Here is a 17,412-nt window from a genome sequence, read left to right on the forward strand (position 1 = left end):
CTAACGTGACCTGCCCTGCATATAGGGAGGAGATGTCTGATGGTGATGGATGTTTCATTCATTGAATATCAGTAAACATTTATGGTGTAAAGAAAAAAAAACACACACACATACACACACAACCAAAACAGTTATCACCGAACGCAGCCTGCCAAGGATGCTGTCGCCTGTTGTGTGTAAATGGAAATCGGCCATCTATGAGCAGGAAAAAAAGCAGCCACGCGGTGATGTAAAGGTAATATGATGAAAATAAGCTGGCACCTGAAAGCATATGGACAAGAGAGGGATCCGTAGGTGTGATCCCTGCACTAATTACTCCAGTGGCTGTGTAATGAGAAAAGCGCGGTTCAGCTGAGCCTGGCACACAAACGCGCAAATTCTTACAGAGGCCCTTTCTGTTTTTTTTTTTTTTTTTTTGTTTCATATTTATCCAAAACTAGCAGCCCACATCTTGATAACAGCCGCTGCTGCATCCATCGGCTGCCTGCATGGCATGCACCCCCAGGCTTACCTTGCACCCGAACATGAGAGACAGGGTCCGGTTGCTGCAGATGACCTTACACTGGCACATGACCGGCGAGAGACACTTTAAATTCCTGACAGGCAGAGACATCAGTCCAAAGCCTCACACCAGACAGACAGCACAGACCAGAGCTCGTCGGTCCGCCGCCACTCACTCACAGCCACGATACAGTTAGAGGAGAGCCGCGGAAAGCTGAGAGGGGAGGAGGGAGGGGGGTCGGTGATGCCCGGTTAACAGGCGGGGTGCCCGGTTCTAATGTGACCGCAGCGGCACTCGGGTCCAATGCTTTTATGGGACATCAGATCATGCATGTTGGACACCTTTAAAGCGTCGGTGTGTCGCTGTGCACTGCCATGTCGTGCATAGGTTTAACACGGGCAACATCATTATTTGTACTAGTCTCTCTCTCTCTGTCCCCCCCCCCCCCCCCCCCCCCCTCTGTGATTGACCGTAAAGTTTGTACTTAACGCGCAGCTGGAATCATAAACAGTAAAGACACTCAACAGAGAGCAACTGTATATCTTTTTAGCTCAGCAGCAGCATGCAAATAATACTGCTAGTAATATCAAAGTTAAAACACACACACATGCATACACACGCGCACTCACACAAGGCAATGAAAGCTGGGAAATATTAAACAGCCACATCAAACAGCCTGCTCCTCCACCACATGTTACAGCGTGATAACTGCGCCCCCTGTTGGATATATAGGAAACTACTGGAGGAGCTGTCCAAGGTGCTCAAATGTTTCATCAGTGGACAGCACTATATTTTAAAATATCCTCATGTATCTGCTTGCTGTTGGAGCTAAAAATGAGTTTCATTTATCAGCACAACCTCACAAAGCTATTGTAAATGTTTGTGTTTGTCATTTTGCACCAATTTATACATGAGCCCAAATACGGCAAGTTGGACCTTTGCTCTCGTTTCACATAAAGACAGAATTCATTCATAATAAATATGTGTGTGATCTGCATGTAAACACACATACACACTCACAGATAATGAAAGGAAGTATGTTGTATCAGTATTTGTGAGTGTCAGTATTTTCAGTAAAAATTAAACTAAATAGATAAGTAACAAAATAGAAGAATATGCCAGCTAGAAAACCAGATTAAAAAAGATAAAAGATAAATAGATAAATATACAATAATATTAAATACAAAATTTAAATAAAGACATAAAGTTCAATTAGGTCTTGAGTTTGCTTTTAATAACATTTAAAAAACACTCTGTGCGGTCCTCAGGCAGACTGTGGACACAGACGTGGACCATAGCTATGAAATGATGCCTCTCTGTGAGTTTTTGTTGTAACTTTGGGGATGATTAAAAGGCCACCACCAGAAGACCTGAGGGTTCTAGAGGGTTCATACGATAACCAATTTCCTTATGTCACTGTGTACAGCGTTAATTTGACCCTGACAGTTCTACATGGGCTATCAGATAAAAGCAGGATCACTTATCATATAGGAGCCATTGAAAGAGTTTAAGAGTGGACAGTTGTTTTTTCAGTCGTAGATCTGATATGGATTTCAAGTCTCTGTTCAAAATGATTAAAAATGGTAAGATACCTGATGCTTGTGACTTCATATAGGCAACGTAAACCTTCCTATATGTTTGTTCTTACTCATCTCTGAAAAACAAAAGCAAACTGAAGTTAATGCACCTCATAGTCATTATCCAATTTAAGCTTTATTTTGTATAACCCTCCTCTATGTAGGACAAACATATCAGGTCGTACTGTATACACCAGATATGTATTTATACAGTTAAGTAGATTACTTTTGATTCAAGCAGCGTTTTCAGGCCAGCCATACATAAAGATGGATATGACTAACACTATAATCATCATGGATACAGCATAATTACCATGGTGATCGTATACTTTAAATGGCTTCCCCCCTGCCACTACTGTATTACGTGAGCGTGGGAGTCACATGGAAACCTGAACTGTGGTGTGCAGCATTGATTTGACCCTGATGGCTCTATACAGACAATACAGGTATACAAAGGCAGGACAGTTTATCATATAGGAGCTGTTAAACAAGTTTAACTTGAGACAGAAAACTTGAATACAAATGTGAATACAATTTAATGTGTTTCTCTAAAAGTTCACAGTTAAATTTACAGGGTTAACAATTGTTTTTTAGTCAGTTTAAAAGATTTAAGCCGCAGGAGCAGTTATTTGGAATGAAAGTGCTCAGAGAAAAGTTGTTCGAAACTATTTAAAGTGTTAAGATAACTGACAAGTGTGACTTTAAATAAGTAACTTAAACTTTCCTACAGTATTTTTGATCTGAAACATCTCTAAGAAACAAAAATAAATTGATATATTAATAGAGTTACTCACACAGATTAATTTAATGTTATCCAAAAATAGAGTATAGCATAGTAGTTTGAAAGATGGATACTTAAGACAACCAACAGCAGGTCTAACTTCCTTTTTTCTTTCATACCAACAGTCATGATGTGTTAACAGGCTTTACGTCCTTCACAAGATGAATGTCTCATTTAGTTTCCATTTGTGTTTTTATTCCTCTCCACTCCTCCTGTGTGAGATTGTGCTGACATGGTGAGCCCACAGGGTGGAGTGAGAGAACCAGGTAGGCTACATTTAAATATTGTGCATTCATCTCAGGACCGACTGCGGCGCAGGGCTCAATGCTCCCGGGTGACGTCAGCGTTAAATCGAACACAGAGGCCGTTCCAAATACACCAGTGTGCTGCTGATAGTGTTTTTTTTTTAAAAAAAAAAACCAACCAAAAAAAAAAAACTTTATCACCCTCAGAGAGAGTCGGGGGATATCCTGGGAAATCTGCAAAGTGCTAAAGACATCAGCAGGATTATCACAAGCCTACAGAGGGAGGTCATGAACTGAACACAACGTGAAGCAGTGTGACTTTCTCAGAGAAAATGATTCTTTACAGTCAAGTGAAAGAGCCGAGAAAATAGTCTATAAATCAGCAGATCAATACAATCGATACACAAAGAAAGCAGACTGTACAATAATGTGATTTCCAGAACAATACTATGAACATCCATACAGCTACACAGCACTCCATCATGATGACATAATAGAAATAGATACTGTGTGTGTGTGTGTGTGTGTGTGTGTGTGTGTGTGTTTCAGTGTGTGGGCATGGCCTTGTTCACATTCTTATTTTAGCACTCTAGATGCATGACGTTCTTTTTCCTCACAATCAGTCTAACTTTATACCTTGACTCTTGTCTGTGATCACATAAGAACATCGAGAAGACTTTTCAAGCCCACATCAGTTTCCATGGATATTGCTTTCTAAAAAGGAAAACTGTGTCCTTGATTGCAGCAGTGGACGAGTTGTATTAAGTGACTCCAGCATTGACTGTACACTGAAAAAATATTGTAACAGTGAGTAACAGATTTGCAGTAGGCCACCTCTTCAAAAATCACACAAGGGTGGCTCCACACACATTACATCCACACAGTTCCTCTGCGTGTTCCCTTTATACCAAACTCTGCTCTTAAAGTAACTGACTGAGCTTTTTATACAAGTTCCTTAGGCATGATTTAACACACTTTGGAAAATGGGACCAGTATCTTATCGTCTAATCAACAATCCACCACGTTGCAAGTGGCTTAGACAAACAGGAGAAGCCTTTTAAAGGTCCAGTGTGTAGGGTTTAGGAGGCTATATCAGCAGAAGTGGAATATTATATTAAAAGTATGTTTTCTTTTGTGTATAATCACCTGAAAATAAGAAGCATTGTGTTTTTGTTACTTTTGAATGAGCTTTTATATCTGCATAGGGAGCGAGTCCTCACCCACAGAGTCTGCCATGTTCCTACAGTAGCTGAGAATGGACAAACCAAACACTGGCTCTAGATGGGGCCATTTGGGTTTTTGTATCAGCCACCCTAGGCAGCAGCCCCTCTACTATAAGCTGAACAAAATTGGAAAAACACTGATTTTTACATATAAACTGCTACATTATGGGTGGTGCAGTGGTTAGCATTGGTGCCTCACAGCAAGAGGGCTCCTGGCTCAAGCCCAGGGTGGGAGGCTTGAACCCAGGGTGGGGGAGCCCCTCTGTGTGTAGTCTGCATGTTCTCTCCATGTCATCGTGGGTTTTCTCCAGGTACTCCTGCTTCCTCCCACAGTCCAAAGACATGCAGGTTAACTGGTGACTCTAAATTGCCCATATGTGTGAATGTGAGTGAATGGTTGTCTGTCTCTATGTGTCAGCCCTGTGATAATCTGTTTGGTTTGGAGAGGAGGAGACCTCTGCGGATAATTTGGCTTCAGGTAAACACCTCCTAAACCATGAGCACTGAAGGCAGGGGCGAAAATCCCATTTCATAGTTGGGGGGGACAATAAACAGTAAAATTTTAGAGAGTAATTCCAGGGGGGGACAAGGAAAAAAAGTTGTAGCCTGTCTTTTATACAGCATCTTTTACCGCAATTTGACGCTTTAATCTTCTCTCTATCTCTCCAACAGGCAGTGAATGTCTATACTAACTAAACTAAAACTAAAACTAAACATTTCCTGCAATTAAACTGGTTTATAAACAGTGTGCTGTGAGATCTGCCGCTGCGCACCTCACGACCATGCATAATAGTTGCGCGTAATGACCGCTCCTCGTCTGCACGTCTTTGATGTTTGTCTCACTGACAGGAGGAGAGCCTACAGACAGGTACCCATACGAGCCGCTCTGCCACAACTGTGCGTAATAGTCGCGCGTAATGACCGCTCCTTGTCAGTTAGACTGCACGTCTTTCATGTTTGTCTCACTGACAGGTGGAGAGCCTACAGACAGGTACCCATTGCTCCGCCACTGACTGCTCTTGTCCTGTAGTCTCCCTCTTCTTTCTCTCCTGTCCTCTCTATCACTAAACTCTGAGCTTAATCATTAGCTTTTAGCTTAGCAGCACTCGTAATTGAGTAGGTTTTTGAACAATGCAGGAGAAATGTTGCAGACAGTTTATATTATCAGCCTGGGCCTGGGGCTTGTTGTAACAGTAAATGGGATGTGTTGTAACTTGTGTAAGTTAAACTGTGTCTGTGTGAGTGAACATCTTACCCTGTGATGCGCGATGTGGGCAGCGGTTCCAGCCACACGCTGCTACTGCTGCCAAGCAGCCCTGCCCGTTGGAAAGAGTATGGGATATACCACTACTATGAATGGGAGGGGGGGACTAAATCTTTTAAGATTTAAATAGCACATTATTGCGTGATTATAATGAGCACCACTTACATTGTGCTTTTAATAAATACTACTGCATTGTTCAAAAATTATTAATTGTGTCTCAAATGGTTCTAGGGGGGTACAGCTTTACTGAAGGGGGAGTCATGTCCCCCCTGTCCCCCCTGGGATTTCCGCCCCTGACTGAAGGAATCTTAACTTGAAGAAGTTTCAGCTGGTTGTAATCTGCAGTCCTCACTGCTAGATGCCACACACTGCTCCTTTAAATCAGAGGGTTCTAAATAGGAGGATATTAAGAAATCAAGAAAGCAAAGATTTATAAAAATCTGTCAGTATTTTTCTATTGACCCTAATATAGAGTGCTCCAGGGATGAGTTTTTTCTGTGGGCCAGATTTTTTTTATTTGATTTTGGATTATTGCACAAAATAAGCTCTGAGGCAAATAAACATTTATTATACTTACATATTGTGTTCAGTGTAATACCACTTTTAGGATTTTTGAAGCCTAAATGTGATCTCCAGAAGTAAAAAGCTAAAGTTAGGCTATAAACCAATGACACCACAGTTGGATGACTTAATATCCTTACCACAATGAGGCTTGTTCAGTATGATGACGTTCTGTAGTCTCATTTAGCCACTTGTTAGCAGCCATCTTTTTTAAGACATTATAAAAGCTTCAAAATTCACAAGTGGTGTATTTACTAGTCTGAGTGGGCGGAAGTTCGCTGCATAGATCAGCCTCTCATTGGCCGGAACGAGCCACCCGCTGAAGTCCCGCCCTACCACCTCCGGTTGTGTAGCAGTTTTCAAGCGCACTGTTGCTGTGGGACCACCAAGAACGATTGTGATTGGTTGAAAGAAATAAAAAAAGCCGGGGCGTTTTTTCCTCCAATCTTAAAGTGAGAGTCGGCGCAGCCAGGCCTTTCTTTTCTTGAGAAAGGTCTGGTGAGCGAGACTAGTATTTACTGACATGTTTTGTCATAGAAAATGTGAACGTCTCTTAAGCTTGTGTTAACTACAGACCTTATTTCAGCCATCTTACCAAAACTAAGCCTAACCCTATTTAAAGAAAATCATTGACTTTGAGACGAAGGAGCTGGGAGTGCTGAAATGCTAAATCATTTCCGGTATTTAGGACTCATTCTTGGAGCATGCTATTCAGCTGTCACTTAAGTTTGAAGATAAGGTGTTTCATGAGAAAATAATGGAAAAGTTATAGCTTTTTGCTCAGATGTATCAGCTGTAGTCATTGAAGGAAATTTCTTAGCCAAGCAATTTGTGCTTTGACTTGACAGGAAAACTGCACAGAAACCTTTTCATTTCTCAGTCCGCCGAGCTCTGACATGTATAAGAACAGCAGGAGGGAAGTCAAGTCATGTTAGCTGCTTCTCAGTGGTTTCACAGAAACACTGTTTTCAACGACATGTCACTGCCCCCCCCCCCCCCCCCCCCCCCCCCCCCGTATATAGGACCAACCTGTTAGATTGTACTGTATACAGCAACTGTGTCTTTATACATTTATATAGGTTTCTTTTTTTCAAGCAGCGTTCTCAGGCAAGCCATACATAAAGATGATGATTATAGGTACAGTATAATTTCCATGGTGATCATATACTGTAAATGGTTTCCCCCTTCCACTACAGCATTATGTAAGCGTGGGAGTCACCTGGAAACCTGGACTGTGGTGTTCCAGGGTTGAGTATAGCATTAACGTCCTACATGTAATGCTGCATTGTGTGTGTGTGTGTGTGTGTGTGTGTGTGAGTGTGTGTGTGTGAGAGAGAGAGAGAGAGAGAGAGAGAGAGAGAGAGAGAGAGAGAGAGAGAGAGAACCCCAAAAGAGCTGGAGTGTTTCCATGACAACATCTGCAAGGGGTGGCAGATCCCTAACAAACAGCCCACTTTCCAGCAGCACACCGGTCATTGTATCTATAAGATGACTGCTTCTGTCACGGGTGATTGTGTGCATAAAGGCAGATGCCTCATGCTACTACTACTACATACGTCACATGCTGTGACACATGCACAGTGTTTTCTCAAAATCACAGAGAATATAAAGAAGCAGTGTGACTCAAAGAGCGAGCTGCTAGTGCTGGCATTATTCACCACTGGCTGTTACAGCAGCTCACTGAGCCTGTGAGTGCCAGAAATGGTGCTAAGCCTAATACACTGTTGAGCCAGATGTGCCATACTGAACATTTTCTCAGCTTTCCTGCTGCTTTTCTGCCATTTTGAATCTTGTTATAGGGGGTAATTAAATAAAACACATACTGTTAGTGATTTACTTTGACATGAGAGATGAAGAAAGAAATCAAAGCCTGATCAAAGCCTGACTGTATGCAAACTGAAGTGTATGATCCAGAGTAAGAGAAATGCATGTAGATAGATAGATAGATAGATAGATAGATAATTAATAGACAGTGCATGCCAGATTTGTGGCAGACTTCATCCTGACTTGCTCTGACAGCATGCAAAAGTGGACAATGATGTTAAAACGGGATTGAGGTGCCCGCAGTTTTTAGGGCCAGATGTTGAAGTAGCTCTCCACTGACTGCGAGACCCAGGGCATGATAGGAAATGCCTGGCTCTCACCTGATCTAACAGCGAATTGGTTTAGATGCTGACTCAAAAATATGACATTCAACAATGGAATTTTAGTTAAGGTACATCGTCACCGTGTTTCTTTTCCCTAACCTAACCTGCGAAACTTTGTTTGCCTAAACCTGACCTATGTAATTTTGCATTAAGTGCGTAACTTTACCTTAAGTGCGTGACATGATGACACCATTTGTGGGGTACTAATTCAATCAATCAATCAATCAATCAATTCATTAGATAATATATTGTAGGGGGATACGTATCAATAACTTAATGTTATTTAGTGCTCTCATCAGATCCTTACACAAATACATATTAAAATAAAGCTGACACTGATTATTTTTTTCAAATATGCACATCATTCCAATCAAAAAAGCTAGATTGGACTGTACATATTGTTTATTGTAATGTAAATTACAACATAGTTTTGTCAGACTAGCCTAACCTTAGTAATTTGATACAGCCTTTGTGGTACATTCATAATCTTAGTAATTACAAAGCCTGTATCTTTCCACATCATCCAATGTCTCTTAGGAATGAACCAAAGATTTATCTTAATTCTGACAGTGATACTAAAGGACGAAGTAGAACAGGCTTTGCCATTTGAGGACAGTATTTCTTTTTACTCTATAGAAATGATGTGTTTCTACCCTGTAGTCTGAAACTTTCCTGAAATGGTCTTCCTTATTTTTACTTTGCATGGCCTTTAGCTACATTTAGTTAAGCCCACTTGGTATGGGTAGGTAAACCTAGAAAGAATAAAACTTTGCAGTGATTGTATTCACTGGCATGTTGAAGTGCTGTCACGTAAATACCTAACTTAATCTAAACAGTGGGTTAGCTACCTAAATTGGGTGGAAAAAAACTCTTACACAACAAATCTCCAGTCTTCAGCCTTCTGTAACCTCCAGCACTCAGCAGCTTTGACACTGAAATGGTCTAACTAAAGTGCAAACACAACTGGGAATCTCCTGAGGCTCTGAGACTGCCTTAGCTCTACTGACGAGGAAAACACCCAAGGTGAGAATTATAGTATTCACACCTACACAGAACCTGCTATATCTGCTTTCTCTCAGCTGGAATATCTAATTTCACCTGTTCTTACTATGAAATACTGTAATTTAAAACAAGACATGGGTGGCTAAAAAAATTGCAAGACGTAAATAGAGGGGACTGTCAGTCAGCTAAATGCATCTTAGCTACTTAATTCACTTTCCAAAATGTCAGGGAAAGTTGGACTTTAAACCCTTTTGCATATTCTTCATAAGCTCTAAAGGGATTATTCCTCCCCAGTGAGATAAACAAAACAACATTACACCCAAAATCTGGACACCCTGAGGTGGAGTTGTGTCTCACGTTAGCTGCAGGTGTAACAGCAGCACTCAGAGACTGCTCTACAAGCATACTTTAATGTTTCACATCTGATATTCCTGCTTCCGTTTCTTGCAAAACCACCCAACTGTGTGAATTTAACATGCCAGAATAGAGTCATCACTGACACTGACAACTTGAAGCTTTATGCATGAAGTATGGTGTGCATGTTACACCTTTTGACACACTTCAAAAGCCAAAGAAATCAATTAACCCAGGAGGAATGCATTTGTTTTGATCCTTTTGCTAGCAGCAGACATGCTCAGAGACAGTTATTAAATGGTTAAATTGAGCTCTTGGGGATAATTATCTGCACCACCCTCGAATTGAGATGAGAACATCTACACCGTAATCATGAAAGCCAAACAGATGATCCTCTTCCTGTGACAAGCGAAGAATGTCTCACAGCAACTACTGGTCTAATTCTACACAGCCATCACCTCACTTCCTCTAACACAGTCTGGTTCTGCTGCGCCTCCTCCCACACGAAAGACAACACTGCACTGTGATGTCCACAGCACTCAGACCATCCTCTGCCAGCTGTCCTCCATCTGAGACTTATACATGTATGATGTGAAAAAATGTGGAAGAGACTGCCAGCTCCTTCTTCAACCTGTACAAAAATCTGTCTATTGTAAACCAGAACCACCCACAAGCTAAAAAGCTTTCTCTCAGCTAAAGCAGCCCCCATTTGCCTCTCCTTCGTTTGTAACATCGGAACATGTAAACACAATGGCTGCCTCTGCTGTGTATGCCATAATATAATGCATGTTCACTGTATAACACATGTATGTAGTTCATGTTATTTATATATAGGTATTCTATCAATCCATCCATCCATCTATCCATCTGTCTATCTATCTATCTATCTATCTATCCATCTATCTATCTATCTATCTATCCATCTAGAAAGATAGATCATCTCGTTACAATGCAGTGTGTTGTTGTAAATCCTTGGGTCCTAGGATTCATGTGGATGCCACTTGACATGCACAACCCACCTAAACACTGTTATAGACCAAGTACACCCCCTCATGATAACAACACTCCCGATGGCAAAGGATCCACTGCCAAGACACCCTCAGAGGTCTTGTGTCCATGTCTTGAAAGGTCAGAGCTAAGTCCAAGATCCAAGGATGCCTCAGCGTGGATCGGACTTGGCTCTGGGGTTCCAGCACATCCTACGGAAGCATGATCAGATTGGAATCTGGGGAATTTGGGGGCTAAGTCCACGCCTTCAGCTCTTTGTCACGTTGTCAGGCCATTGAAGTTTTTACAAAGTGGCATGGCGCATTGTCCTGCTGAAGGGGACACTCATGGGAAGTGCTGTCACCATGAGGGGGTGTACTTGGTATGCAACAGTGTTAAGGTGGGTTGTGCATGTCAAGTGGTATCCTAAGGTTTCCCAGCAGAATGTTTCATTGTAATTTTAGTGATTAATTGTTCAATAAAACGTTACGAAATAGAAAAAAACATGCCCTATGTAATTTCTCAGAGCCCAAGGTGAAAATCCAAAGTCCAAGAGTCCAAGTCGGGTTTTTTTTTGCTTAGAAATGTACTAAAAAGATCATGATAGACGATAGAATTTTAAATCGTAGCACTACTGTTTTTAGTAGATGCTGGCTGATGTGTTATGTCTGGTTGTGAGAACCATGTGCTGCTTTACCTTGCCAAATCTAATATCTGGTCCCACACAAATCAAGATACATACTCAAGATTCCTTTTATATATATATAGCCAAATGTCTTTAAAATAACACTATGTTTATGTCGTGTTTCCATAGTGTTGACAAGCCTTGCCATGTTTCTGCAGCAGCTTCTACCACCCACTGAAATGTTCTGATAGCAGTCGATGGAGGTCAAACTATTAGTTTAATTTTCTTTGGCTCGGGGCGTCACTTCAGCTCAGCCTATAATTAGACATAAAATTTGCATCGTGGGATTGTGTAAGTTTTCTAGCATGACCACAGTCAGGACTCAGGTCACTTAGTGGGCAGTACACTGCTAATAATTACATAACATTTGCCTATGGCTGCTCGCCCCCAACTTTAGGTTTTAATATATGTCCATGATACTTCCTCCACTTGGGTAATGCAGTCTGACTCACTGGATGTAGACTGTGGCTATAAGCCTGCCACTGGGCTTCTGATTTCTGCCATCATTCTCCCTTCCTCTGCTATCTGCGTGTTACCATATCAAAAACAACAACAACATCCGAATCAAGAACCTACTCACTGAAAATGGTATATTTTGACAGCACTGGATTTGCAATAAGGCAATGCTTCCTTTGTTTTTCGGTGAACTTGTGAACGCACCTCGGAAAAGCCCATACTCTGTCTCGCTGGACTCTAATGCCCGATGTTGATCCGTTTTCTGACATGGCCAATTAGAGATGACTTGCCACATCTTTAAACTCTGGCAGCAGCATGCGCCACTGACTGATCCGTTCCATTTCACACAAGCGTCTGTGATTTTGTGGTCATAACATTCTGCTACAGCCACATACAGCCAGCAAAGTATAGTCATGCCTCACCTCTAGGGCACCGCTTACCAAATTATGTTTGTCTCTTTTATCAGTAAAAGTTGAATCACACGGTGACATACGACTGCTAATGTTTTTTTCTGTGTTTTCTTTGGCGGGGCCACTTTAATGACGGTGTTCACCTCCCCACATACAATTGTTCCAACAAAACAAGTTGACCCCTGACACTAATTCCCTAGTGCACCGTCATGGCATCCTGGGCCCACTGCCGCCCAAGACAACTAACAAAAACAAGCCAGAGCAATTTTTTTTTTCTCCGTAGCAGAAAGATAACTGGTGATTCCAGACCTTTCTCTGGTACTGACACAGTGCTGTGGAGATAGGTCTGACTGAGCAAGACTAGGGCAACACTTATGAACGAGGTAGCATGAAGTGCCAGTGCCATCTTCATTACATATAGATGAATGGTCAGCTAGGGATGTTAACGATTAATCATTAATCAGTCATTAAGAATTTGATTGAACATGTTAAATTTTAATTGATCAAATTAAGATCCGATTCTGATATATAAACAACGAATAGTCTCCTATCACATTCTAGCTATCAGTAAAATGGTGTATTTTAAATCTTTTTTTTTTTTTTTTTAGATTTAGCAAACATAGGGTGCCACATAAATATTTTATGACAAGGCAGCCATCATGGGGTCTTAAAGAGGAGCACGGCAGCAACATCAAAAAACGAAGTGGGCAAAGTGAAGCATTATACGCATATATTCGATGTGTTTCATAAGTCTAGGCCTCTACATCTTAATATTTTTCATAGGCTAATGTAGTGCTGACAGAGATTATGCAATATGATGCCATTCAATTAGGAAAGAAAATGCATTTGGTATTGTTTCCTATAAGCAAAGTTTTTATGTTTAGTTATGATCACAATTAATCAAATAACTGATTGTTAATGTTACTTCAATATAATGTTATGATTCAGGAAAGTGCTCACAATTTGCAACCCTAGTCAGGACGATAAGAGTGACTTCACTGACTTTTGTCCATGATGTTTCTCTCTAGTATATTGCATTAGATTTTCTCCCGTGCTCTTAAAAGTATAAACTTGTGCCGTTTTCATCACGTATTGCTTCATTAATGAAGGCAAGGTAGCCAAAAACATTGGGTGAGTAAAGAATTGTGTGCTGGAGAAGAGTTGTGTGACAGGTTTTAATTACAATTGGCTTCCATTGAAGCCCACACTGGTCTGCACCTCGCTGCATGTGGCTTCTCAAATTTAGAAATCGCCTTACCCTTTTAACAGAGTAGAATTATTTTTTGTTTTGGAGCCACCTCTGTTGAAATGCAACAAAGAGGCTCAGACCACCACTGTTTTGGCTCGGCGTGTATAGCGAACGCAGCAGGGTGCCAGTCTGGTCAGTCACGGCACTGCTTCTATCCAAGATGATAAAAACAGAGCCACCAGGTGCCAACAGGTAGAGATGACTGGCAGTGTCTATGCTTCAATTGCCCACCACTTGAATCTGAAAGCACCATGTTACTATTAGTTTACACACATTGACTATTCACATCAAATTCTGTTGCTAGCAAAATTGAGTGCCAGTGTGTGTGAGGTTTTAAAACTGGAGGAAACACCATGGACAAAAGGAAGAAGAGAATTGTATTTACTCAGTTGACCCAGCTAGCAGTAACTTTAGAGCACACAGTAATTAACAGCTTACCATAATTACCCATTGTGCTACCTAGTAAGGCAATGTTTGGTTGAATATAGGCTGTTACCACAGTTGCAGGAAAGAGGATGCACACAATAAAAGATGTTGTTTCTTTATATACTAGTAACTACTGAAATTATCTGCTTTTGAAATGTGTGTTCAACAATTTAACACACCTTCACGCTACATTAAGATCCATGACACTACATGAAAACTCAGATCAGATTGGATAAATAATGTTATGACTTTGCATGAAGCATGATCCAAGTAAGTAGCAATGGGTGTAAAGAAACGAATGGATCTTTCAGAACGACTCTTTTAATCTGGTATGTACCGGGTTAACCTGTCAAACGTCTGAGTGCTGACAAATTCCGGACTTTTCCCACTCTTTGTAATCACAGGGTACTGCTCATGCTGCCTGCTATGGCGAGTTAACAAGAAGCAATTGGACTTGAGTTGAGACCTCTGCCAACCAAGGCCAGTGGTGCACTCATGTGCTCCTCAAATGGTCGTTCTTCAGACTTCGGTGTGTTCATGAGTTTTAAGTTGTAATGTGAAAACATGTTGATAATGAAGAGCAAAAGAAACAGATCAGATGATTCATGAAATATGATCAGCAACTCACGTTTTAGATTATTCCGACACCACATGAAAGCTGCACAAGGCTAACTGGGGCGTCTGCTGCTTCCCCCTTCAAAGAACGACAGATTGTTGGTCAGTGACATTTCTGTAACATCGTATTGAGCTTACATAGCCTACATACTAGGGGTGGGGGAAATTTCCGATTCTTAGATGCATCGCGATTCGGACATAGACGAATCTGAATCGATTCACAAACGTCCAAATTTCAATTATTTAAATCTGTTAATTAGAGTAATACAGGTTCTAAATAATGCAGAACTAAGAAGCGCGGTACGTGTCATCTCCGGGACACTTTGGGATGCGCACCTGGAGTAGACACGCCGACACGCGCACAGAGGAAAACAAACATGGCTGACCGCTACCCACCTCACCGTGAGAGCTGAACAGCTTCTTCTAATTTAAAAGCAGATGTGTGGAAACACTTCGGCTTCTACAACGTTGACGGCGTAAGCGAACTGGACAAGAGCCACGTTATATGTAAGCTGTGTCGTGCTAAAATAAAATACTTTGACAACACAACAAACATGAGAAGCCATGTAACTTGATTCCACCTGACGGAGGAGTCAGGGAGACGGCAGGCTGTTGTTGCTGCGGCAACTAGTGGCGCTACCGACCAGAGAACAATCGAGGAAGCAATTAGAAAGCTGCCACCCTCATCTGAAAAGGTGAAGCGAATTACGAAGGCCATCGCGGTATTTATTGCCAAGGATTTGCATCCTTATTCTGTCGTGGAAAATCAGGGATTTCGAGCACTGCTGCATACACTGGAGCCCAGATACACCATCCCATCCCGACGCTATTTCACCGACACTCTACCATCAAACCAAAACAGAAGTCATGGCCTCACTGTTGAAGGCAGGTAGGAACGCAGTTACATGTGATGCATGGACGTCTGTCGCCACCGAATCATTTGTTACTCTAACTACGCATTTTATCTTGTGATTTAAGATACCTGTTGTTACCTTTGGTTCCGTACAACGAAGTTGTAACTTTCCAGTTTGCAAGCATTTACATTTATATGTTTAATAAAATATAATGGAAATGAATTCAACTCTTTCTTATTACAAATGCACTGTTTTTAAAAATTGCAAGTGTTGAATGCTTATTCAGTGAGACAAAAAGAAATATGTGTTGTGAAAAAGTGCATCAATATACATAAATTAAAGATGCATCAATAATCGTTTTATAATCGAATCGTAGCCCCTGAATCATAATCGTAATCGAATCGTGAGGTGCCCAAAGATTCCCACCCCTACTACATACATACAAGTGAGATGCTGAATCAATGCATTCAAATGAATATTTTTATCTTTATTAATGTAAACTCACTCATGATGACTGGTAATGCATTGAAGAGAAGTTTTTTGGTGCAGGCAGCACAGCTGTCGAATGTGCCACAAAGATTCTGACACCATATTTTGCATCACGACTTGAAAGGTTCAATACATTTATACGTACCAACTCGAACGAATCGGTTCACCCGTCACTAACAGTAAGAGATAGACTTGATATGGTAATAGCAGGATGTTGAAACATCACTGACAGTTTTTGTTAAGAGAAAGGACAAACAGAAGCCAATGGGTGCATAAATACAGCTCAAATTGAATGTAATGTCTGGTATAATTTTGTGACACCATGATTCTGGCTAGTCTAGCAAGACTGTTAGAGGATCATGTTGCCTTGAAGTCACTATGAAGTGAAATTGCTGACTCTCAGCTATAAAATCAGAGGGTTACATCCACGTCAGATGAACTGTGTAGGAAATATAACCCTTTATATACACGGCCCTCCAAATTTAGGGGACCAAATGACCCACAGACCTTAACGGACACTTGGTATCTTCTCTGGTGATGCTCTGAAAGTCCTTTATTGCAGCTTTCTTCACTTCTTGCTTACATTGTTTTTTTTTTCCTTCAGTAAAGTCCTCGGCACATTAAACACAATTGAACTTGAGGTCAGGTGACTTCCTTGGCCTGTCAAGATCATTACACTGTTTGGACCTATTCTGATGCATTCATGTTAAGATTCTGAGAAGTCTGGGTGTTTCCGTATATGTCCACATTCATCCTGCTGCTGCTGTCAGCAAGGAAATTACCAAGTGAGATGACTCCACTGGCAGCCATACACTCAGGCCACGACATCAACTCCACAGTGTTTGACAAATGAGGTGGTCTGCCCTGCATTGTTTTCTATTTTTTCACACCTTCATCTGTCTGTCACTCTGGCACAGGTCGATCTTTGTCTCGTCTGTCCATAACACTTTGATCCAGAGCTCTACAGGTTTCCTGGAGCACTTGATGCTGCAGTTGTAACCTGGCCTTTCTGAGGTCTGCATCTTGTGGTGAACCTGCTGAGGTTATACAGGTGGAGACTTGTCTTGATGGTTGTCTCTGACACATGACACATTCTGGAGTGTCTTCTTGATCCGTCGGACAGTTGTAAAGGGCTTTTTTTCTTCAGATTTCCAGTTGTTACTCTGTCATCCATTCTGCTAGTCTTCCCTTATCCAGCAGTGCCATGGAGCTGTTTTTCTATGAGTAGGGCAAGGCAGTGTATCGATATTATATGAATATCGTGACATGAGACTAAATATCGTCTGAGATTTGGGATATTGTAAGTGTTGTCCTGGTTTAAAGGCTGCATTACAGTATAGTGATGCAATTTTCTGCACTTACCAGACTGTTCTAACTCTTCTATTATTTGTTTCTACCCACTTTAAGTCATGACATCTTCATTGCTGATGATAGCTTATCAAAAATCTCATTGTGTAAACATTTTGTAACCCTACAGTATCGTCACAACAACAATATTGAGGTACATGGTCAAAAAAATTGCAATGTTTAAAATTCTAACCAACGCTCAGCCCTATCTATGAGTGGGTTTCTGTAGTACGTGGGT

The 17,412-nt window shown here is 41.2% G+C and overlaps 1 protein-coding gene across 4 annotated transcripts in view; it reads right to left on the bottom strand.

The window, feature by feature from the left end:
• The window catches only part of dlg4a (discs, large homolog 4a (Drosophila)), an 87,877-nt gene that overhangs the window by 57,500 nt on the left and 12,965 nt on the right, over positions 1 to 17,412 (bottom strand). For 2 of the 4 annotated variants that reach the window (XM_033642386.2, XM_033642376.2), the window contains exon 1: positions 512 to 674. The exons of the other annotated variants lie outside the window; for them this stretch is intronic. In XM_033642386.2, the coding sequence (XP_033498277.1) occupies positions 512 to 613 (102 nt within the window). In that variant the 5' untranslated portion in view covers positions 614 to 674. Of the gene's footprint in view, positions 1 to 511; positions 675 to 17,412 lie in introns of those variants that run through there. 4 annotated transcript variants of the gene reach the window in all.

This window comes from Epinephelus lanceolatus, chromosome 11 (assembly GCF_041903045.1).
Source record: "Epinephelus lanceolatus isolate andai-2023 chromosome 11, ASM4190304v1, whole genome shotgun sequence".
In the NCBI taxonomy this organism is placed as follows: Eukaryota; Metazoa; Chordata; class Actinopteri; order Perciformes; family Serranidae; genus Epinephelus; species Epinephelus lanceolatus.